The sequence below is a fragment of the Leptodactylus fuscus genome, chromosome 1 (assembly GCF_031893055.1).
Source record: "Leptodactylus fuscus isolate aLepFus1 chromosome 1, aLepFus1.hap2, whole genome shotgun sequence".
Lineage (NCBI taxonomy): Eukaryota > Metazoa > Chordata > Amphibia > Anura > Leptodactylidae > Leptodactylus > Leptodactylus fuscus.
This window is the reverse complement of record NC_134265.1, coordinates 158,502,350-158,525,915: the sequence shown is the minus strand read 5'-3', so window position 1 is coordinate 158,525,915 and position 23,566 is coordinate 158,502,350. Positions and strand designations below refer to the sequence as shown.

Sequence of the window (23,566 nt, the reverse complement as noted above, 5' to 3'; positions counted from 1 at the left end):
AGAAAGAGAAACTTAAATTGTTTATCTGAAGGCCTTAGTTGGAATACCACATGATATGTGTTGCCCACAGGCATCACCATGGATTTAGCTCAATTCATGACCAAGCCCAATTACCATCCAAATGTTCCTATAAATTGCATAGCCACTTGAATAGATCAATTAGCATTCGTCAAAAACAATGAGGTATCATCAGTATATAATGCTACTTTCTCCTCCAATGGTCCACATCCAGAATCCACAGTATCCGGGGTTGCCTTATAACAGTCACCATGGGCTCTATACCAAAGGTGAAGAGCAGGGTAGGGGAGGGGCAACCATTCAGTGTGCCCCTACCAAGCCGAAATGATGGGGTAAGGCAACCGTTGACTTGAAGCCTGGCAGTCAGCTCTTGATGGAGGAGCTTTACCCGTGAGAAAAATTGTTCCTAGGTTGAAGTTTTGTAGGACAGCCCAATATTCCCATTCCATTCTAAGGAACCATACATAGTTTAGATGCACTTGAAGAGTTTCCAGGTGATATTTAACTAGGATTTACAAAACAATCTGAATACGGAAATAAGCTAGGAATGCGAAAATATTACAAAATATGTATTTTATTCTCAAAAAAATAAAAGCTAAAAAATAATGTTTTTATGATGATTGTTTTACTTTCATAGGCTAAGTTCACATAAGCGCTGCAGATATAACACTAGGGGTTTTTACAATTTTCCATAAAAGTGGGAGTTACTTTTAGTAGAGATCATGCTGGGACCGCCGTGAAAACATTCATAATATGTTTTGTTTGTTGTTTAAAAAATCCACTTATTAATTTTGTTATCCTACTTACAAGAATTACACTACTACAGAACACTGCCATCTTCTGCTGTGCCGTATTGTGCTGCAATCCAACCCTGCAGAACCATGCATTTCAGTGTAAACTAGAGGTACTTCTAAAAAGTTACCCAAAGGTGCCCCAAAAGATTTATTCAGTGGTTTGTCTATTTATTTAGTTAGTGTTCTGGACCAGCCAAACACTAAACCTCAGTTAAGTAAACATTTTTCTTCATAAAGTGCAAATAGAATAGTCTTCATTGGTCTTTACTTGTAGTTATATCATAGGACAGACTGATTTCATGAAGTATTCAGGAGTCTTGTGACTGTGCTTTCTGCATCTGAAAATGAAATTGAACATTAATATTATTATTAGAATGCAGTTTATATAAGGTGCAGCATACATGGAGTGTGTCACCAGGAAATGAACCAGTCCTTAAAACTAAACTTAAAGGGATTCTACCATTAAACCACCTTTTTTTCTAATGAACATGTCGGAATAGCCTTAAGAAAGGCTATTCATCTCCTACCTTTAGACGTCATCTCCGCCGCGCTGTTCCGTAGAAATATCGCAGCAGCTCTCCGCAGCAATGAGGGCGGGCCCCAGCGCTGAAAGGCCGATGAGCGCATCCCCATTGCTGCCCGAGAGCTTTTTCCTGCGCCGCCTCCTTCTTCTTCAGCAACTCTTCTTGTAGTTCGATACAGGAGCATAGAGAGGCCACCCCAAAATGGCCGCCAGCCGGCTCCTGTATTGAACTGCAAGAGCAGCTACCCAAAAATGGCCGCCGGCAGGCAGCTATTTTTGGGTAGCCGCTCTTGCAGTTCAACACAGGAGCCGGCCGGCGGCCATTTTGGGGTAGTCGCTCTTGCAGTTCAATACAGGAGCTGGCCGGCGGCCATTTTGGGGTGGCCTCTCTATGCTCCTGTATCGAACTACAAGAGCAAGAGAAGCCAGAAGAGGCGGAGATGCTGCAGAAGAAGGAGGTGGCGCAGGAAAGATCTCTGGGCAGCAATGGGGACACGCTCATCGGTGTTTCAGCGCTGGGGCTCGCCCTCATTGCTGCAGAGAGCTCATTTGTATACAGTTTAAAACCGGTATTTCTACGGAACGGCGCGGCGGAGACCACGTCTAAAGGTAGGAGACGAATAGCCTTTCTCAAGGCTATTCCGACGTGGTAATTAGAAAAAACGGTAGTTTAATGGTAGAATCCCTTTAAAGATGAACTTATTTTTAGAGTACTGATGATTGTAAGATATGCCCGAGGCGCATGACCACAGCCAGGAAGCCAGAAGAAGAACCAAAGAAAGCATCAGATACTGGAAGGTAGCCCAGGAGAAGTGAAGAAAGGTAATAATAAGTGTTTGTTATGTTTCCACACCTTCCCAGGGCCTCTACTTATTATACTCTGCGATCTGAAGACCACAGAGCACTTAAAGTTCAGCTTCACCCATCTCTACTTTCCTCTTCCCTGCACAACAACCTCTACACAGGGCCCATAGAACGCCTACAATACTCTGCTGTAGAAGCCATGTCCAGTGGCTGCTGTTAAAGGGGCTGTCCAGGAAAAAAATGAACATCCTGTGCAAGTTTTAAATAGGCCCAGGGGCAGTAGAAAAAAAATAAATAAAAAAAAAAAAATATATATATATATATATATATATATATATATATATATATATATATATATATATCATACTATCATACTCACCTTTCCATGGTGCTCCAGTGCCTCCCTGCATGGCCCAGTATACTTGGTAATGTGCTGACATGTAGCGGGAGTCCAAGCCACACGTGACCGCTGAGGCCGCTGAAGGGCATGCGACGTCACTACCTGTGACATCACGGGTCTTTTTCTGAGGCCTGCTGAGGCCAGTGATTGGCCTCAGAGGTCACGTGACAGCTGAGGCCAATCAGCAGCATCAGTGGAACTCAGGAAGAAACCCGTGAGAACTCACCGGAGCAGAAGAACTGGAACACGCCAAGAGAACACCGGAGCATCAGGCACACGTGAGTATGATTTTTGTTTTAATTTTTTTCACCTCCCCTGGAGGTGAACAAGAATGTCTGGACAACCTCTTTAAGCTTTTCTCTGAATGCCATTAACAGTTGTTCAAGCAAGATGGCTTCCTTCATAAATCATGTATATATATATATATATATATATATAGAAAAAAAATTGCCATCAGGACATAGAAACAGACAGGAAAAAAAATAATATGTATTGGTATCTAGTTTTAATGTGTGAAAAAATATTGGTGTCTCCCTGTATGAAATTTTTATGTGTCAGTGTGAAGGAATATCATAGAGTAGAATAAAGTAGTTCATGCATATGATGTGGAAGAGGATGAAAATGACTTACCAATAATTATAATCTCAGAATTGTTTCTGAGATTTACTGTAGAATATTCGCTTGTAGATGTCTCATTTGTACATATGTTGTCGTGAAAGCCAGCCCTTTTCTGATAAAACATTTTCCATTGTCCTGAAACTGAGAAAAAACATGGTTACATACTTTCTTTTTTACGTATGCAATATGGGCATTGCACATTCTAGTGTATTTCCATTTTTAAACAGATCATTCATATGAATGCAACCTTTGTTGCAGTCGAGAGATAATCCAAACAGCATTTCTCTCTTCTGAGGGACTAGCTCTGTCTTTATTATAAAATATTGCATTATTTCAATCCAGCATTTTTATATGAGGAATTGGAACAGTGAATATACATTTACATAAATATAATTGTAATATTATATTTCCTCAAGTTATCTCAGTTTTGCTGGGAACACATACTACTTCGTCTTACTGTATTTTCTCATCTTACGTGAAATTGTGTACACATTTTCCCTGACAGTGAAGAAATGTAGAAGGATTTATGTCCTACTAGTTCCGTGCATGCTGCTAAAATAAAAGACTTTATCTATATAAATAATATTAATTGACTTACCATAAACTACTGCCAAGAGAAAAACTATTACAATTATTATTGCCAAACTGGAAAATAACAATCTCCATTCTTGAGATCTTTCAGTTGCTGAATTTTCTGCAGAAATAAATAAAAAATAACTAAATATATGAATAAAAATTCTATTTCACTTCATTGTATGTGAGCCTCTACAGCATAGTACATACATGAATTTTTTAAACATTTTTTATGACAGTAGAATTAATTTGGCATTGAGAAATGATGGCCCTATAGGGAAAGACACATCACTACTCAGAAATTATAACTGTGCAGTGGAAGTTGATACTGTAAACTTAATAAGAAAAACTCCAGTGAAAAACACTTTTTCCATCACTAAACTCCTCACCTAATTGTCTTTTACAACCTGAACTTTTTTATGCATATCCTGTCTACTTGTGATCAGACATCATCTTGATATTAGATTTCCTCTGTCCTCTGCCATAGGTGTAATGAGTTTTTATAAAAAAAATTTCGTAAGAAAACAGGGTAACTGCACAGTACAGAATACAGGCAACATCATAACAATGTTTGTGCTGGTGGACATAAAAGTCCGAAACAGGCAAGGGGGGAGAAAAAAGAGGGGTAAGAGAAAGAAGGAAGGGGGAGACGAAAAGACACCGGGGAACACATAGACATCGAAGGGGGAAACAAGAGGAAAGGGCAGAGGTCGCCAGGATGGAGAAGGGGGTGGGACCAAGGACTGTCCTCTGTTATAACTCTCACAATGCCTTGGTACAGCATCACATGGGCAGTTACAGACAATACCACCTCCGCCTTCTAGGCACGGGCACACCATTCTTGAGGTGACTTTAAAGGGGTTGTCCGGGATAACCCTAAAACCCTACACCAGGGGTAGGCAACCTTTTTTGTTCAGCGTGCCAATTTAAATAAAAAAATCAAAGATGAGGTCCTCGGAGTGCCGCACAATAATTGTAAGGCTGACAAACCCTATACTTCATATAGCACAAATCGTAACATAGGGGTACTGTCATTCTGTGCTCCCAGCCACATACCCTTCCGCTATTTGCCTTGATACACCTGTACCTTTCCATTAGAAGCAATGGAAATACATGTGTAACCCACAAATAGTGGTAAATGTATGTGATTGGGAGCAGAGTGAGGCAACACCTGTAGAGCAGTGACACACTATGTACCTAGATTCTGCATCTAGTCCCTGGCCATCAGTAACTTCACTTTTCTGTAAGTGAAATGCAGACTAATTACAGCCACTTTTAATTCCTGACTGCGCGGTAACAGTAAAACCACAGCCAGGAATTAATGAGTGTCCCACTTACCCCAATGTGACAGCACAGGTGCAAGGGGACTGGATTTCACTATAGTTGCACAGTTGGGCACAGTAATAGTTGGGTACACAGTGTGTCACCACCCATAAAGAATTACCCTAAGGCGTTGCAAAAACGCAGATTTTTTTTTGTTGTTGTTGTTGCAGATTTTGCTAACTTTTTTTTTTTGTTTGTTTCAATTTTCAGTCAAAGCCAAGAGTGACTACTAAAGGAATGGGAGATATATAAGAATCTCTTGTACTTCTATTCTCTGCTCAATCCACTCCTGTCTTAGGCTCCAAAAACCACAGCAAAATCTGTAATAAAAAAAAAACTGTTTCTGTAACGTGGGGCTTCAGTCTAAGGTCGGGCCCCATGTTGTAGGAATGCAGCTTTTTTGTTGCAGAATTTGCTGTGTTTTTCTGAGCCAAGCCAGGATTGGATTGAGCAGAAGGGAGAAGTATAAGAAGCTTCCAATATATTTCCCATTCCTTTTGTAGCCATTCTTAGCTTTAAAAAAAACACAGCAAAATCTGCAACAAAAACACTGCATTTCCACAATGTGAGGCCTCAGCCTCCTGCATACAAATGATACGGATGTGGTTTTCACTGACCTGTACATTAAAAATGAATCGACAGGGCTGCAATTGCAGACAGATATAGGGTATGTATAGGACACATATAGGACCTGCGCCATAATTTTCAGCTCTTCAATTTGGCCCAGATACACAGTCACAAAACAAATGGCTGTATATATATGTCCATTGAAATGTATGAGTCTGTACTATTATCCAAATTTGTGGATAAAAAGTCTGGCTATGTGCATTACAGGTTAGCAACTCCACGTTCCTCATATTAATTGTAGTTAACCCCATCATGTCCCTCACATTAACATCTGTGTGCCTCACATAAGGGTTACTGATATATGAGACATATGAAGGTAATAATTAGGTATCTTCATTATATAGGTCCTTTATTAGTACCCCCATGTCATACCTCCCAACTTTTGAAGAACCGAAAGAGGGACAAAATGGATGAGTTCACTCGCGCGTCGGAGGGCTGTACGGACCTTTCTGAGCATGCGCAGTCGGCTCTAACAGAGTCTCTGCTGTCAGAGCCGACTGTGCAGACGTCAGACATGACGAAGAAAGAAGACGACAGACAAGGGGAAGAGGCAGATGAAGAAGAAGGACACCCCTATTGCTGCCGAGACCTCATTAGCATACCGGTAAGTACCGGTATTTCTAAGGAACGGTGCGACGGAGACCACATCTAAAGGTAGGAGACGAATAGCCTTTCTTAAGGCTATTCTGACGTGGTAATTAGAAAAAAAAGTTGTTTTAATGGTAGAATCCCTTTAACCTGATATCTCATGACTCTTACTCTTCTTTAACATCAAGAAGAATCAAGCATGTTGAATTTCAATGCTTGATCCTTATTATCTCAGAGAGTTAAGCCACCACTGGATCTATAGCAGTGGCTTACTCCCCTTTCCCCATTGCTAACATAACATGGCCAACTCATGAGTGCAGATGAATTAAGTCACATTTAGTTTCTGGTTCATATTACTTATCTTAATCTCCAAATAGAAGAATATTGAGAGATCCTAGAATACCCTTCCCTTGACGATCTTTGTACCATATTGTCTTTGCCTTGTCAATAACAAGAGGTATAGAAAACTGTAATTACCTGATACATTGAAAGTGAGAGATGTTGCATTGCAACTGATTTCATTCCAGAAGGTGCAAGTTAGTGCTCTATTAGATTTGGCTGGGATTCTGACTACACTGGTAACATTGAACAATTTGTCAGGAGTTAGTGTGTAGCTGATGTTGTAGACCTCAGTAAGATTCTCTTTGTCTACCATCCAGGTAACCTTGGCCTTTGGATATCCAAATGACTGACAAGAAACTTCCTTGACTGCGTCTCCAGATGAATTAAACACATTTCTGACTTGTTTTATTATTTTCTTGTATGGCGCTGGAGAAACAAAAATGTCATATTATACAATAGGACATTATCACTGAGAAAACAACAATTGCTATGCCTGCTGGGCTACCATGCCTTATTTTTGGCAATGAGTTAGGATGGGTATGAGGAGAAGTAGAAAATAATTATGTTTATAATCTTTGATGATTGCTCGAACCAATGGTTCACTTTTAATAATATACAAGTGTAGAGGCACATGTCCAGGAGATATAATAGTTCTCAAATATAAAGCTCACAGTACAAGGATCATGTACAAGAAATAGAGCCAAAGATTGGGTTCCATCTTGTGATACTAAGAAAACCTTGTCGAAACATATAATACCTTACTCGGTGCTAAGTATGTGGCTTATGATTAATGTCCTTCTACATCAGTGTGCAGACACAACATTTTTCTTGTAATTAAACATGAAGGAAATCCTCCTAAAGGTTAAGGCCCCACATAGTGGGCCGCAGCATAAATACACTGTGGGAAAAACCATGGCAGCAACACAACGCTTTTAACAGAAAATCTGCAGAGGAAGGTTCCTTTGCAGACTTTCTTCTTTAATTATACGCCGGTGTCTCTGTAGGTGTAATTGACATGCTGTGATTTCCAAAACCATGGTGGTTTTAGAAATCACTGCATGTCTGTTGAGCGAACTTTCCCGCAAAGTGTGGATGGGATTCACTAGACTGTAACACACTGCATTTTTTTCCGTGGGGCTCTGGCCTAAGGAAATGTTTAATTTTAACCTGTACTATGAGAAATTTTTAGCCTGAACTAGATGTGCTGCATCGTGCAAGTGTCTAGTCATAGCCACCAAGGCCGGCGTCAGCGCACGGCATAGTCGGGCAAGTGCCGGGGCCCACAGAGCCTCTGGGGGCCCCCTGGCACTTGCCCGCCCCAGCACTTGCCTGTCCCGATTTCAGCTCATCGGCGTCCGACGGACGCCGATGAGCTGAATACATAGGCGATTAAAGCAGGTGCTGTGAGCTCAGCTCCTGCTTTAACGCTGCGGCGTGTGTAGGCGCGATGTGATGACGTCACATCGCGCCTACAACTATGTGAATGGAGTGAGAGAGCGGAGAGAGGAGCGGCGGGGGAGCGATGGAAGGTGAGTGTAAGTGTTTGTTTTGTATTAAACATTAAGGTGGAGCATAATGAAGGGGGCCCATGAAACTGGGGGGCAAATGAAGGGGAGGTGGGGAATGGCATGACACTGGGGAAGATGAAGGGGGGGGAAACGGCATGACACTGGGGTAGATGAAGGGGGGGGAACGGCATGACACTCTGGCAGATGGGGGGGTGGAACAGCATGACACTGGGGCAGAGACGGGGGACATGAAACTGTGGGCAGATGAAGGGGGAGAACGGCATGAAACTGGGGACAGAGATGGAGAGGGGGACATGAAACTGGGGGCAGAGGAAGGGTGTATGTGAAACTGGGGGAGAGTTGGAGGGGGCATATAATTTACAGGTGACTGTAGAAGGATTATACTGTGTGGGAGCACATGAAAAATTAATGAGAATGGGCGGAGTCAACATAAAAGTGGGTGGAGCTAAATTTGTCGCATTTTGCCCTTCTTTCTACTCTTCAAAAGTTGGGAGGTATGGCGTTGGTGACGCCACACTCCTGCGTGACGTCACTCGCTTCATCTGCGACGCACAGTGTCTCGACTCCCCCGCCTCCTTTACAAGGGGGCCCACTGAGGCTCTGTCGCCCAAGGGCCCATAAGAACCTGGAGCCAGCCCTGATAGCCACAATAGCAAATATGAAATAATACATTTTCATTTACTGGTATCTGACTGTTATAAATGTTAGTAATGATAAATTATTTCTGCCCATGAAGGATTCTAGTTGACAGTTATCATATGTGTGCAGCAGTTGTGCAGGTTATATTGATATAATAAAAAAGAAATTACCTTGCACGTCCAGATTTATCACTTTATAGTCTGATCCATGAGAAGATATAATGCAGGAATATTGACCTGCATCAGTCCTCTTTATATTACTGATGTGAAGAATTGCACGGCCCTTATGCAGTTCATTTGATAAAAGCTTTACACGAGCACTGTAGTTTGTGCCTTGCAATATTTCAATATCTTTGCCATTTATGTACTTCACTACTTCTACACTTTTCAATTTGTCTATGTTGTGTTTCCATAAAACTTGTAAATTTTTAACATGAGTTCCTGGGTCCAATGTGAATTGACATTCCATGGAGACATTGCCCCCATACTCTGCAATGTAATGAGATGTTCTGGCCTCCACTGTAAATAACCCTGAAATATAAAACACATGTCAGAAAACAGTGATGCATTCTGTAACAATGACTAATAAAGTGATTTTCTATTATGGGTGGAGGAATAAATAAAGACACTTCAAGAACCATAGCTATCACACATCAGCATTTTAGTGACTGTATTATGCGCCAATGCTGGCATTGCTTAACTTATCTTACCATACTTTACTACATCCATTATACATATCCTAAAATGCAGACATTTGGGCAGTACAGCTGTGCTACACTTTTATAGACAATGCCCCTAATCTGACTGATGTTCAGTTTCTTTGACCCAGCTATTGCTATGAACGTGTGGCATTACATGGCTACCATGTTGTGACTCACAGAGGAATATCCCATGTTGTAGACACTCTATTATATACATTTGCCATAATAAAACATATGGTCAGGGATGTTTTGATAGGACAACCTTTTTAAAGAGTAGCATATGTATATACAGGGTGGCACTCAGCTGATACTTCACAGGTAGGTGCACGATCACCATGGGAAGTGACCAATTCCCCAAGTAACATCAATGTAAAGAGAAATTGGGACAACACCCCATGTACTTTTCTGCATGTGATAATTTTTATTTCAGGAAGTCATATCATATGTCAAACTTAGGTTTGTCCAAAGATATTACTGCAACATTTTGGGTTTGGTAAATACATATTTGTATTCACATTCCCCATAAACAATTCTGGAACATCTTTTCTTAACTCTTTGTCCTGCCATTCCTCTGTCACGCTTACTACAAATGTAGTTATCATTTCAATAGTGAAAGGGTGTGTAGCTACACAGTCTGGTACTAGCATCACTGAATAGACAGTGTGTGTATTTAGGTCCATACTGATAACACCAATTCATCAATTTATTTATACATTTCTAGTATGAATATTGGACAAACAGCACAGCACCAGAGTAAGAAGAAAAGAATCTGCAGAGTTATGCAGGTATTGCTGCCATTTAACTTCAGTCTAAAAATTTTACACAGTGTGTATATATATATATATATATATATATATATATATATATATATATATATATATATATATATATATATGTATACAGGGCCGGCTCCAGGTTTTTATGGGCCCTTGGGCAACAGAGCCTCAGTGGGCCCCCTTGTAAAGGAGGTGGGGGAGTCGAGACACTGTGCGTTGCAGATGAAGCGAGTGACGTCATGCAGGAGTGTGGCGTCACCAACGCCATACCTCCCAATCTTTTAAAGAGTAGAAAGAGGGGCAAAATGTGCGGCGCGCTCTGCGCCTACACACGCAAGCCGGGCCGGAGCTTTAAAGCAGGAGCTGATCTCACAGCTCCTGCATCGCGTATGTATTCAGCTCATCGGCGGACGGACGCCGATGAGCTGAAATTGTGACAGGCAAGTGCCGGGGGGCCCCCAGAGGCTCTGTGGGCCCCGGCACTTGCCCGACTATGCCGTGCGCTGACGCCGGCCCTGTATATATATATATATATATATATATATATATATATATATATATAGCATTTCTGAAGAGATGGTGTTTAGATCGTACACAATCTAAACACCATCTAAACATAAACTGAAATACATACAGTGTTTAGAGACCTGATTGTATGTGTATTATAGCACTACATCACAGTAAGGTTAGGTTCACATCTGCATTTTGACGCTGATTCTGCACAAAATTGGCTTTTTATCTCCGCCAGTTTCAGTATAAAACTGGTGGAAACTCAGCGGACACCCAGAGGACCCCATTATAAACTCTGGGATCCGCAGGTAACTGCATTTTTAGCAGACAGGCTTTTATCTGAACGCTAGTGTTAGCGTAGCGTTAGATGTACCTGATTCCTTCCTCTAACAGTAACTCTGCTTTCCTTGTGTCTGCCTCATGCAGCTCTATTTTTTTGTAATGTGTACAAATTCTAATTAGAAGAAAAAAAAAAGAACTGCTTACCATTTATAATGGTGCAGCACATCCCCAAAATCATGGCAAGCAGAAAATTGTTATGTCCAGCCATCTGCAGCCTAAACCATAAAGATAATAACAGTACAGATTGTTAGCTATTCCACATAAGCAAGCCTTGTAAATAGTAAGGACTGTACTAGTATTTACTAAACATTTATCCAGTGAAATCTGAGAAATCCATTTGATAAATAAATTGTCTGGAATGCATATAATACTGTCACGTCTCAACGTTTGGTGGAAGGTGCTGTAAATATTAAAATATGAAGTGTTAAAGAGGACCTTTCAAGTGCTCATGCACATGGGGTTTTATATACTGCTAGAAAGCTTAGGACTCAACGCACTGTTGGCTTTTCCGTTATGTGCTCCATGGCCGGAGATACACTCACCGGCCACTTTATTAGGTACACCTGTCCAACTGCTCGTTAACACTTAATTTCTAATCAGCCAATCACATGGCGGCAACTCAGTGCATTTAGGCATGTAGACATGGTCAAGACAATCTCCTGCAGTTCAAACCGAGCATCAGTATGGGGAAGAAAGGTGATTTGAGTGCCTTTGAATGTGGCATGGTTGTTGGTGCCAGAAGGGCTGGTCTGAGTATTTCAGAAACTGCTGATCTACTGGGATTTTCACGCACAACCATCTCTAGGGTTTACAGAGAATGGTCCGAAAAAGAAAAAACATCCAGTGAGCGGCAGTTCTGTGGGCAGAAATGCGTTGTTGATGCCAGAGGTCAGAGGAGAATGGCCAGACTGGTTCGAGCTGATAGAAAGGCAACAGTGACTCAAATAGCCACCCGTTACAACCAAGGTAGCCAGAAGAGCATCTCTGAACGCACAGTACGTCGAACTTTGAGGCAGATGGGCTACAGCAGCAGAAGACCACACCGGGTGCCACTCCTTTCAGCTAAGAACAGGAAACTGAGGCTATAATTTGCACAAACTCATCGAAATTGGACAATTGAAGATTGGAAAAACGTTGCCTGGTCTGATGAGTCTCGATTTCTGCTGCGACATTCGGATGGTAGGGTCAGAATTTGGCGTCAACAACATGAAAGCATGGATCCATCCTGCCTTGTATCAACGGTTCAGGCTGGTGGTGGTGGTGTCATGGTGTGGGGAATATTTTCTTGGCACTCTTTGGGCCCCTTGGTACCAATTGAGCATCGTTGCAACACCAAAGCCTACCTGAGTATTGTTGCTGACCATGTCCATCCCTTTATGACCACAATGTACCCAACATCTGATGGCTACTTTCAGCAGGATAGTGCGCCATGTCATAAAGCTGGAATAATCTCAGACTGGTTTCTTGAACATGACAATGAGTTCACTGTACTCCAATGGCCTCCACAGTCACCAGATCTCAATCCAATAGAGCATCTTTGGGATGTGGTGGAACGGGAGATTCGCATCATGGATGTGCAGCCGACAAATCTGCGGCAACTGTGTGATGCCATCATGTCAATATGGACCAAAATCTCTGAGGAATGCTTCCAGCACCTTGTTGAATCTATGCCACGAAGAATTGAGGCAGTTCTGAAGGCAAAAGGGGGTCCAACCCGTTACTAGCATGGTGTACCTAATAAAGTGGCCGGTGAGTGTATAGGTGCTATTGCTGGATTGGGAGGAACACCCCCCCCCGACAGTATTCGCCCATTTCACATGTACTGGGGTGGGGTGGGGTGAGCTTAGTAGCATTGCTGGGCAGTAAGGAACTCTCCCTCTTACAGTCTAGGACTATGGATAAGAACTGTCAGGAGGGGAACATTCCTCACAGCTCAGCCCAGAAACGTCCTTCTGACAGTGGGCAGAGATCGGTGCCAAAACTAATAGCACCAATATTTTCACTGTCGGTTTTCTAGCGGTATATAAAACCGAATGTGCATGAGGATATGAAAGGCCCTTTATATAGTGTACTGTAAATGAAAAATAACCATTTTATAATACTCTTAGATCCTTATATGCCATACCTAGAGTGTGAGTAGTAGACTATTGAAGGGAGATGTAAAGATAACATACCACATCTACTTTTATCTACCATTATGAAATTTGTATTTGTAGGGCCTGGGTTCAAATCTGACCAAGGGCCACATCTTCATGGAGTTATTATATTCTCCCTGTGTTTGTATGGGTTTCCTCTCACATATACTTTTAGTTAGAAATATGACTCCACAAATCATTAAAGCCTCATAAGATACCATATTCCATAAATTCTTCTAACTTTTGGCTTTCCATGTGGGCGTTGGGCATGTGCGCCTGTATGGCAGCCACTACTCCACAAATCGCCCTTCACTTTTATTCCTTTCTGTAAGAAAAGTGCATTACAAATGTTTGTCATATGAGGTGCTAGTAGACTGTCCCTCAAAAATAATAATGTTAGTAAAGTGCCCTATTTAAACAATGACAAGGGAAGGCACCAAAATAAACAGTGCCAGCAAATGGTCCCATAAATAATAATGTCAGCCAAGTGACCCACATAAGTAGTGATGAGAAACTGCCCCCCAAACTATAGTGACAGCCCCAATAAACAACACCTCCAGCAAAGTGCACTCTCATAAATAAGCTTAGTACCCACAGAATCCTTTTCTTTACGCAGCCATGGCGCATGCAGGGCTTCCCTGCCCTGTAGAGGGTAGTCCAATATAACACTGGAATGCAAATTGTGTGTTGGATCCAGGAACCAAAACACATAGTAAACATGTAAAAGCTGCTAAAATAAAAATGTGGTGTTTATTCCAAAACAGATCATTTATAACGTATCAGAAGCTAAGTAGATGATATACATATGTATCTATTTTCTTCAGAAAAATAGTTAACAAAATACTTTTAGTAAATCTTTATGTTATATCTTTGATATTGGATACAGCGCTTTCTTGATATATAGCTGTGTGGTCATGGTAAGGAATATTGACTATAAGCAAATAAAAGATGCTCAAGTATTGTGTACTTACCCAGAGAACTGCAGCCACAGTGAGGATTCATAGTCTGCTCTGTACTGTTCAGCGCTTCCTGAATCATTACATATAATTTCTCTCAAGGAGGAAGTACATGCCTAGTAATACTTTAAATGATGTTGCGGGAAAATTGCTTATTGCACATATCAGGCTGCTGCCAGAAAATGAATTTACAAATGTGCATACTGGAAACGCATTTCAGAGAAAAGCTCTTAGTCAAAGGAAAGTTACATTTGCTCTTCAGCAGGGCAGAACTTAAAAATGTGCTGATAAAATGTATGTGAGGGTTTCCCCATTTATAGTTAATTCCTCATAATGACCTAACTTCTCATCAGGCTAAAGCCATACATAGCAAAACAAAGCAAAAACGCAATGGAAAACACAATCCAAAAATGCTGGTGTTTATTATGACTTTTCTGCTGCATTTTGCCTCCTCCCACCATATAAGTGCAAAGGGAAAACTTTCCTGCAATCTCATTTACTTTGCTGGAACTGTAAAACACAGAGTTTTTCTCTTCTGCATTTCCACAACATGTGCCCTCAGCCTAAAAGTTTCAGTCCTTCTACATGAACAGCTCAGCATCTTGTTTAATTAAACCTTAATAAAACCAGTAAGGGTGGACTTGCATGGTGTAGTACTGCCTGATGTGATGATATCTTTAATCTAAAAGCTGAATGATTCTGTAAAATTCATTAAGATATTCTTCTTTGTTTTAGCTCTATAACTAATAACTCTAATAAAAAACATATATTAAAACTATATAACAAAACATTATGAAAAGAAAAAAGACAACTGGCACTGCCATTTTTCTTGAGTCACAGATGTTGCCCTATTTATTAGAAAATTAAGATATTTAATCTCATTATATTTTATTTATGGCTATATTTATGAGACTGGCAGGTCGTAAAAAGAGTAGAGAATTGGACATGGAGATTGAACTCCCTGGTTTAAATATACTTGAGGAACTGTGGTTAGATGGTCAGGGTGAAACTGGACCAGGTCCGCTCACGAGCTTGCATACAAAAAGCACTATGGCCCCTCCTGACTTTGACATTAGAACAACAAAAACAAATACCGAGCCGATCCTCGTATTATTACAAATAAATGGTGTAGTAAATAGGTACAAGCAGGTGTCTGCTCACCTTGGTGGGTTGTGATGAGTCACAACAACCTGAAGAGCCTTAAACACCCGTAGGTCCCAATAGGAATTACTATGGCAGCAGCTGCAAGAGCGTCTCAGGGACGTCTCAGGGACGTATAGTTAAACCGGCAGAACAAGGACCAACCCGAGGAACAGGTAAGGATCACAGCGCTCACCCCAGCAATTAAGGCAGTCTCCTTTATTGAAATCGGTCCTTGTTCTGCCGGTTTGACTTTGACATTAGTCACATACACATCTTTGAGTAGGAGGTCTTTTATGGACTGTCACTGATATAAAAAAAAACAGGAGTGGCCCTAATAATAATAACCATGCACCGCTCCTAGTACTTATGAAATTGGAGAGCGATCCATCGATTATTCTTAAATCCTTGGACAAAAAATGAAACATAGTCTTTTTTTCTTTTTTTTAATTCAAAGTTTTTATTGCAAATTTTTAAGAAACAGACTTTAACAGACATCAGGGCTGACAAATGCCCCAAAAACATGAGAAGACATTTACAGACATAATAAAACAAACAACAATATAACCAGCAAGCAAGGATCAAAAACTGGGCCATCAGGGGAACCCCAGAATGGGCCAGTAGTAATGAGAACAGGAGTGGAGAAAGAAGGGGAAAGGGGAGAAGAGAAGAAGGAGAGAAAAAAAGGGGGGGAGCGAGAGACAGACCAACTAAATTGTCCACCTCTGATGGGCCAATGGTCTCCTATTAGAGGGGAGAAACAACATATTCAATACTTAAGAAGAACGTCCACCTGTAGTATCCACAAACCAAGTGTGTCAGTTAAAACTAGGAGGAAGGTGAAGAGCCCAGGAGCGCCCGATACTCCCCAGACCGCTGAAACGAAATATAGTCTTGATGGACTTTCCCAACATAAAAGTAAAACATCTGCATGAAAATTTTTTCTCATAGGGAGTCCTTTGGAGTCAGAACCTGCAGGGAAATTCAAAGTTGAGTTGGAGAACGCCAAACTGTATTGGGCATTAGAAAAATATTAGAGATGAACATTAGAGATGAACGAACAGTGAAATGTTCGAAGCTCGATTCGAGTAGCCGCTCAATACTCGACTGTTCGATCGACAAATTCTATTCTGCTGATTTTGGCACAGTTGGAATTTTTTCTCTAGCTATCACCATTCCTGTAATTTCCATTACTGACTGGTGGGCAGTCCTTGACTGGAGCAGATTGCCAGGGACTGCCCACATGACCATAAAGAGCCTAATTAGCCAAAACTAACAGTAAAGACTGCTTGCGAAACGATTGGGGCTAGAGAAAAAAATTCCAACTGTTCTGCAATCAGTGACCTAAGGCCAGCCCTGGCCACTAGGAAAAAATAAACATCTGTGTCTGGTTATAAAGCCTCTAAGGCTTATCCATAATCATTTGCGACTAGTACACATTTTTACAGTATAATCTGCTGTCCAGACATTTTTTGTCTGTGTCCATTAGTTAATTGTAATACAGAAACATTGTCACCATCTAGTGAAATGATAGCAATTCTGCATATTCTGGATTTTCCCATGAGGTAATTTTCAGGAAATATAGAATGGCTTTTATCACATAGATTCTAGTAACAGGACGTGTAGGTTTTCACACATACTGTATTTATCTACTTACCATAATGAATCAAATTATAAATATACATATTTATATAAATAAATAAATAAATAAATACGTAAAGAACCAGAACAGTGCTGCAGAGTCCATTACATATCCATAGAAAAAAGAAAACAAATGAATAGTCCAGAAGAAAGTCCAGGCAGGGAAGCCAAGAAGAAGACAGTATGTAATTCAAGGGGAGGTCATGGGGCGCACCCAACAACATCCCCTATCTAGCTAATGTGTGCACGGGGCTGTATATAAAGTCACTGGTGAATTACACCAGAGACCTCAGACTTTTTGGATTTTTTTAGAGCAGCCCCTACCTTTATTTACCATTTGATTATATGGTAAATCGGTATTTACTAGTTTTCTCTACATTGACAGGGAGTGTGGACGGCAAGCCATCCAGCATAAGGCAAGGGCTTTCCGAGCCAAAAATAAGGATTCTAGTAAAAGGATATGCGATTGGTGTGGCCACATTTCCTTGTTTAAAGAGGACCTTTCATGGGTTTGGGCACAGGCAGTTCTATATACTGCTGGAAAGCCGACAGTGGGCTGAATTCAGTGCACTGTCATCTTTCCCGATCTGTGCCCCGGGTAAAGAGCTATCGGTGCCGGTACTGTAGCTCTTTACAGTCAGAAGGGCGTTCCTGACAGTCTGTCAGGAACGTCCTTCTTCACAGCAGCGCCTATCGCGCTGCAAAGTGTGAGCGGGGAGGAACACCCCCACCCTCTGCTCACGATGCTCGTCTATAGATGAGCATTATGTGGAGGGGGGGGGGGGGTGTTCCTCCCTGCTCACACTGTGCAGCGCTATAGGTGCTGCTGTGGAGAAGGACCTTCCTGACAGACTGTCAGGAATGCCCTTCTGACTGTAAAGCACTACGGTACCGGGACCGATAGCGCTTTATCCGGGCACAAATCGGGAAAGCCGACAGTGCGCTGAATTCAGCGCACTCTCGGCTTTCCAGCAGTATATGGAACTGCCTGTGCCCAAACCCATAAGATACCAAACAGGCAAATATCTCAGGTGAGCGGAACAGGGGCACCCAGTATATCCGATACAAGGCTCACAACCTCCACCCAAAAATCTTAAGCTAAAGGTCAGAGTACTCAGCTGAACAATGTAGACACTTGGGGTGCTGCAGGCATCTTATTTTATGCAAATGTGCAGGATTAAAGTAGCCTTGAGGCAATATATATGCTTGGATCTGCTTATTATTAGCAGATAGGGAAACAAACTGCACTGATTGCTGAAGTTCTGAATAAGTACCACTACTGATGCAAGCTTATTAGGCAATGTTCACAATGTATTTACCAATTTAGTATATATTCCTAGAAGGTATTGTCTATGGGCCAATCTTCAACAGAATAGTGTCTTTTTGCCATACATTGGCCAAGTTTGTGCTCAGATTTTTTTTCACCTTTACTGAAAAGTGTAGTAAACTATGTTTTTCATTACAACAGCATGCTGCAAACAAGTTGTACTGTGTAAGATACCACATGTGTCTTAGGCTGGAGTCACACCAGTGATTGAGGACTGTTGGGGATTATGTTCCCCTATCCGTTTGAAAAATGTGGAGAATGTGTGCAAGCAGCACTTTTCTCTCTGCATTTTTTTTGCCATTTTTGCGCGGAAACATGGCAGACTCCATTATAGGATATAATACTGTTTGCAGGAACCGCTATGGGATATAATACTGTTTGCAGGAACCGCTATGGGATATAATACTGTGTGCAGGGGCCGCTATGGGATACAATACGGCATGCAGAGCCTGGTGTGGGATATAATAGTGTGTGCAGGAGCCGGTATGGGACATTATTCTGTATAACTGTGTTTTTGCACAGAAAACAGGCATTTGTGTGTGCAAAAATGCACTATGTGAATGCAGCTTTATATCACAGTAAAAGTTCCAGTTTCCAAAGAACATAGTTGCATCTAAATGCATAGTGTGTCACCACCCTAAGGATGCTCCTGGACACCTACATTTATCATTTCTACTAACTGGGGGCTGCACATGTACATTGCTTCTAATCGGAAAGTATAGCTGTATCGCAAGAAATAACAGTAAATGCATCTGTCCTAAAGCATCTGGTGGCAGTACTTCTCTGTTATGGTTTGTGGTATATGACTTTAGCTTAGGGGTTATCAGACTTACAATTATTGACCTACACTCTGAGGACCTCATCTGTGATTTTTTAATTAAAATCAGCGCGCCGAACAAAAAAGGTTGCCTATCCCTGGTCTAGAAGTTTCATAGCCTACTTAGATCCCCTACCTGTTAAAATATAATTGAATGTAAAAAAAAAAAAAAAAAAAGTATAGAAAAATAAAAAACAAAATACATTTTCCGGTCTAAAAATCCTAACCACTTGTACTATTAGGCCTGGTTCACATCTGCGTTCGGTAATCCGTTCAGGGAGTCCACACGAGGACCCCCGAACGCATTGGCAAGCAGAGAGATTATGAAAGCACACAGACCCCATAGACTATAATGGGGTCCGTGTGCTTTCTGCGTGGTCTCTGCACGAGTCATGCGGATAGGAAAGTAGATCACAAAGTACTTTTCTGTCCGCACGTTCCGTGTGGATACCACACGGAAAGCACACGGTTCCCATTATAGTCTATGGGGTCTGTGTGCTTTCATAAGCTCAATGCTTGCCAATGTGTTCGGTATTCCCTTCCCCATGTAGACTCCCTGAATGGATTACTTAATGCAGATGTGAACCAGGCCTTCCGTGCGGAAGGCCAATTATAGTCTATGGGGTCCGTGTGCTTTAATTGCTCACCGCTTGTCAATGCATTCGGTATTCCGTTCAGGAAGGGGGGGCCCCAAGCGGAACACCGAACACAGATGTGAACCGGGCCTCAAACTAAAAACAGGCTGATCACTGAAGGGTTAAAATACCACAACAACACCCTCCCCATACCCAATGATGGGCCAAACATCAACAACAATGGCAATATAGCACAACAACTATGTTTTTATCAACGAGGTCAGATCTGTCACTGGTCTTATCGCAAACATTGCCTTGTCTGTAGTTTATTATATTCAGGGTATATAGTTGGAATTTTTGCGGTTTATCTTCCAGGTACTGCTGGTAAATAACGCCACTGCTGAAGTAGGAAATTACGCGCTCTCCTGCGCATTCCTAACCACGTGACTTCTCCTTCGTGTCATGGTCGTGTGACTAAAAGGAAACTAAAGTGTAGCACGTTCTCGCATTGTAGTACCTGAAAATGACCAATGGGTGTCGCTACAATCCGTTCAGTCAAAGCTGAAGTCAAATATCGCTCCTAGTCCGCCCACCATGTTCTGACACACCCTTCCTGTACACGCTGCTGTACCTTCTCTTAACTCTTTCACCGCTGGAGTTTCGCTCTCATAGCTCTTGTGAAGTGTAAGCTTCCACTTCGGTGCGGTACAGCAACAGTTAACGAGAGCTGTCAATGACAAAGCACAGCTCTGACCTTTCTCCTCCGACCTGTAGCGAGTCACTTGTAGGGAGCAGAGGGCTTGTCTGACGGCACGGTAAATCCGCCATACTAGTGAGTGGAGTATGACTGTCTGTGGACTTAGAATAAACGGGGATGGTGTCTGAGCTGCAGAAAATCTTAGACTTGTCCTGTGGGAGTGGGCGCTGAGAAAGCCTGCAGAAAGGCCAGGGACAGTGCAAAGTGCAGAACTGCCACAGGGAAAGGGTCTCCCCCAGTCACTAGGACCAATCCTTGTGCAGTCAGCTGGGGGCTATGGCCATTGTTTTCAGTGCTAAGATTGGACTTGGTTTGTGTTTCTAAACCTGTGGGAATCAGCTCCACTCATGGGAAAACCTAAACATAGAAAGTATTTAGGAGTTGTCCGTCTGAAGCAATGGAAGGCAAAAGCCAGTATATTTTCATACTAATTATGACTAGGAAAACATGAAAAATCAAAACCTTGTGGATACCCTCATGGGGTAAGTACACACGGTGGAAGGTGGAGAGGAATTTGCGGCAGATTTCCAAATAAGGGTCTTTTCACACGGCGTAAAATGGTGTGGAATTTCAGCGCTGAAAAAAAGCCTCCTATTGACTTCAATGGGTTCCTTTTTCTGCTAGCAGAATTGCTCACCATTTTCCTCCGTGTGAATGGACCCTTACTTTCCGCTTTCCACCACCATAGATTTTCCATGCTGAGTAATCTCAGATAAGTGGCCGGATCAGTAGAAAGTCTCAGGCTGAGGGTTCTGCCGCTGAATAAGCTGCATAAGCCACGGCAAGATCGTTTTCAGTGTCCTCCTTCAGTCTCGTACTCCGATTGAATTCAAGATGGAGTTTAACGCTGATTTTTAAGAATCTGCCTTAAAATCAGTGCCAAATTCCTCTGTGTGAGCTTACTCTTATTCATGTGGCTGTGTTCTTATGAAACATGGTCTGTGTGATGGCTGCATTTCCTGGATTGACCATTTCCATGTGAATGGTACTAAAGGGGTTGTCTAGGCTTACTTTTTTACTATTCATAAATATATGATTGATGCAGTGCCAGCACTCAGACCCTGGACCAATCATCTGTACAGCATGGCTTCCAGCATCCATCCAGTACACATTATGGGGCCAGAAGTAGAAAGTTCTGTCCGCTGAATAGCAGCCGGGTGCCCTCGCTGAGTTGCAGTGAAGGAGCTGGACTACTAGACAACGGACAAAGTTTTCTGCTTCTGGCCCCATATTGTGTACTGGACATGCGCTCTAGTTCTCTGCTCCATAAACACCAGTATTTCTATTATCTAGGGTATATACATACGCGCCAGAGTCTCATGCATACGACTGTATTGTCAGTGTGCAAGCTGTGTTTTTCACGAATAGCACACTGACCCTTTAATTTCTATGGCCCCCATACAAACCACCATGTATTATCACAGGCCTGTGTATGCAGAAGTCATCCCCAAGTTGAAATCCGAACAGACAGTTTTGCATCTTGTGCTTACTAGATGAAGTGAATAGATCCGTGGAGTCATGGACAGCACGCAGGCGTTATTCTTATGCCAGCCTTGCTGTTCAACAATGGACTCGCTACGGTTGTGTGCATGTAGCCTTATTCTGGACAAAATATACCTATTAATTGAAAACCATTCAAGGTGATTGCCTCATCAACGCAAAAGGGGACTACTTTGAAGAATATAACATATAAGACATGTTCTGATTTTGCAGCCTGGACTTACTGAGAGCAGGGAATGGAGCTGTGGGAACACGTGCGGCACACAGATGTTATCCATGTGCTGCTTTGGCACTCCGATATGTGTCTGAGACCTTAGGACATGCAAAAAGTTTAAAATTCATTTTGTTTAGGATTTTTTTTAAGGCCAAAAAATATCCCTTTTGTAGAAAGATGACTCAGGTATATACACACAAGGTGCTAAATCTGATTTTTTTTTCTATCTATCTCTCCTCTAGCTCCACAAAATGGCAACTTTCTGGTTGTGCTGTTACTTAGTGGCTATGATGTCATCAATGACCTCTTACACCCACAGTCCTTAAAGGGATTCTATCATTAAAAAACTGTTTTAAACTAATAGCACATAGGAATAGCCTTTATAAAGGCTATTCATCTCTTACCTGTATCTTGATGGTCCGTGCCACCGGTTTTTAATTTTTTCTTCTTTATGTTAATTGCACTCATAAATCACAGGGGGTGTGCCCTCTATGCTACTGTATGTGCACAGCATTCCAGTGCTGCCTTTCTTCTGCTCAAACCCCAGAGTATAAAGATTGGAGGCCCAGGGGAGGTGAGGGAACATAAAAAAAAAAACCACTGTTACTTACCTCTCCTGCACTCTGGCAGTCTGCGGCCCTGTTTGGTGACGTCCCAGACATCACATGGGCCAGGCCGACGTAATTATAAGTAGCGACACAGGCCTGGCTCATGTGACGTCTGGTCCAACATTGAGGTTGGCCGAAGGTAGCAGGGAGTGCACCAGAGCCATGGAGAGTTAACTAACATTGTTTTTTATGTTTGTATCCTCCCTTGGGTCTCCGATCATTATACTCTGTGGTCTGAAAATATCATGTTTTTAACATCCATTTAGGGGATCTATTTAACAGATTAAAAAACTGACGCTAAAAACAATGCTGTTTACATAGACATAACTTATAGACATAGATATCACTTATAGACACTTAAGTGTAGTTACCACAATTTTGTGCCTCATAAAAATAACAGACAAAAATGGACCCCTTGTGTTTTTAACATTGAGTCTATGTAAACAGATGGCTATCAGTTAAACAGATCTTCTCAACTGTGATGTGAATGGCCCCCTGAGTTCACAGCAAATTTTTAAATATCCTGCTTGAATATTTAATATGCATATAGGAATAGCTGATAACAATTGAAGACATTTTTGACACGTGTTTTATTTTGTTTGCAGGTTAAAAAAATACATTTTTTCCTGTTTAATTTTAAATAATTTGATGTATATCTCTTCCTAGAAATGGGATCCTTTTTCTCTAGAACAATGGATGAAAACATGAAAAAACAACAGGAATTCATGCTCATGAACTCACAGCTTCAGGTAAATACTTCATAGATACCCAATAAAAGGTATATATGATG

General features: G+C 41.7%; 2 protein-coding genes across 3 annotated transcripts in view; one reads left to right on the top strand and one right to left on the bottom strand.

The window, feature by feature from the left end:
• Positions 1–928: 928 nt before the first annotated feature.
• Positions 929–11,366, bottom strand: LOC142210126 (programmed cell death 1 ligand 1-like). The gene is made up of 6 exons (XM_075279156.1): positions 11,251–11,366; positions 8,949–9,308; positions 6,746–7,036; positions 3,756–3,851; positions 3,170–3,298; positions 929–1,150 (listed from the first exon to the last, which is right to left on the bottom strand). The coding sequence occupies exons 1-6, from the start codon at positions 11,312–11,314 to the stop codon at positions 1,110–1,112; spliced, it is 981 nt and encodes a 326-aa protein (XP_075135257.1). The 5' UTR covers positions 11,315–11,366; the 3' UTR covers positions 929–1,109.
• An 8,953-nt stretch (positions 11,367–20,319) lies between these two features.
• PLGRKT (plasminogen receptor with a C-terminal lysine) overlaps positions 20,320–23,566 on the top strand; it is a 47,341-nt gene continuing 44,094 nt past the window's right edge. Inside the window, exons 1-2 of one of the 2 annotated variants that reach the window (XM_075279241.1) lie at positions 20,320–20,512; positions 23,443–23,525. In XM_075279241.1, the coding sequence (XP_075135342.1) occupies positions 23,445–23,525 (81 nt within the window). In that variant the 5' untranslated portion in view covers positions 20,320–20,512; positions 23,443–23,444. Of the gene's footprint in view, positions 20,530–23,442; positions 23,526–23,566 lie in introns of both variants that reach the window. The other variant, XM_075279234.1, reaches the window with a different exon arrangement.

Excerpts from the sequence above, each read along its gene's own strand:
- LOC142210126 (XM_075279156.1), bottom strand. The coding sequence starts at position 11,314 with ATGGCTGGACATAACAATTTTCTGCTTGCCATGATTTTGGGGATGTGC. Across the intron at positions 3,852-6,745 it reads TCTCACTTTCAATGTATCAG|AAAATTCAGCAACTGAAAGA; the intron begins GTAATTACAGTT and ends TTATTTCTGCAG. Across the intron at positions 1,151-3,169 it reads TTCTGAGATTATAATTATTG|ATGCAGAAAGCACAGTCACA; the intron begins GTAAGTCATTTT and ends TTTCATTTTCAG.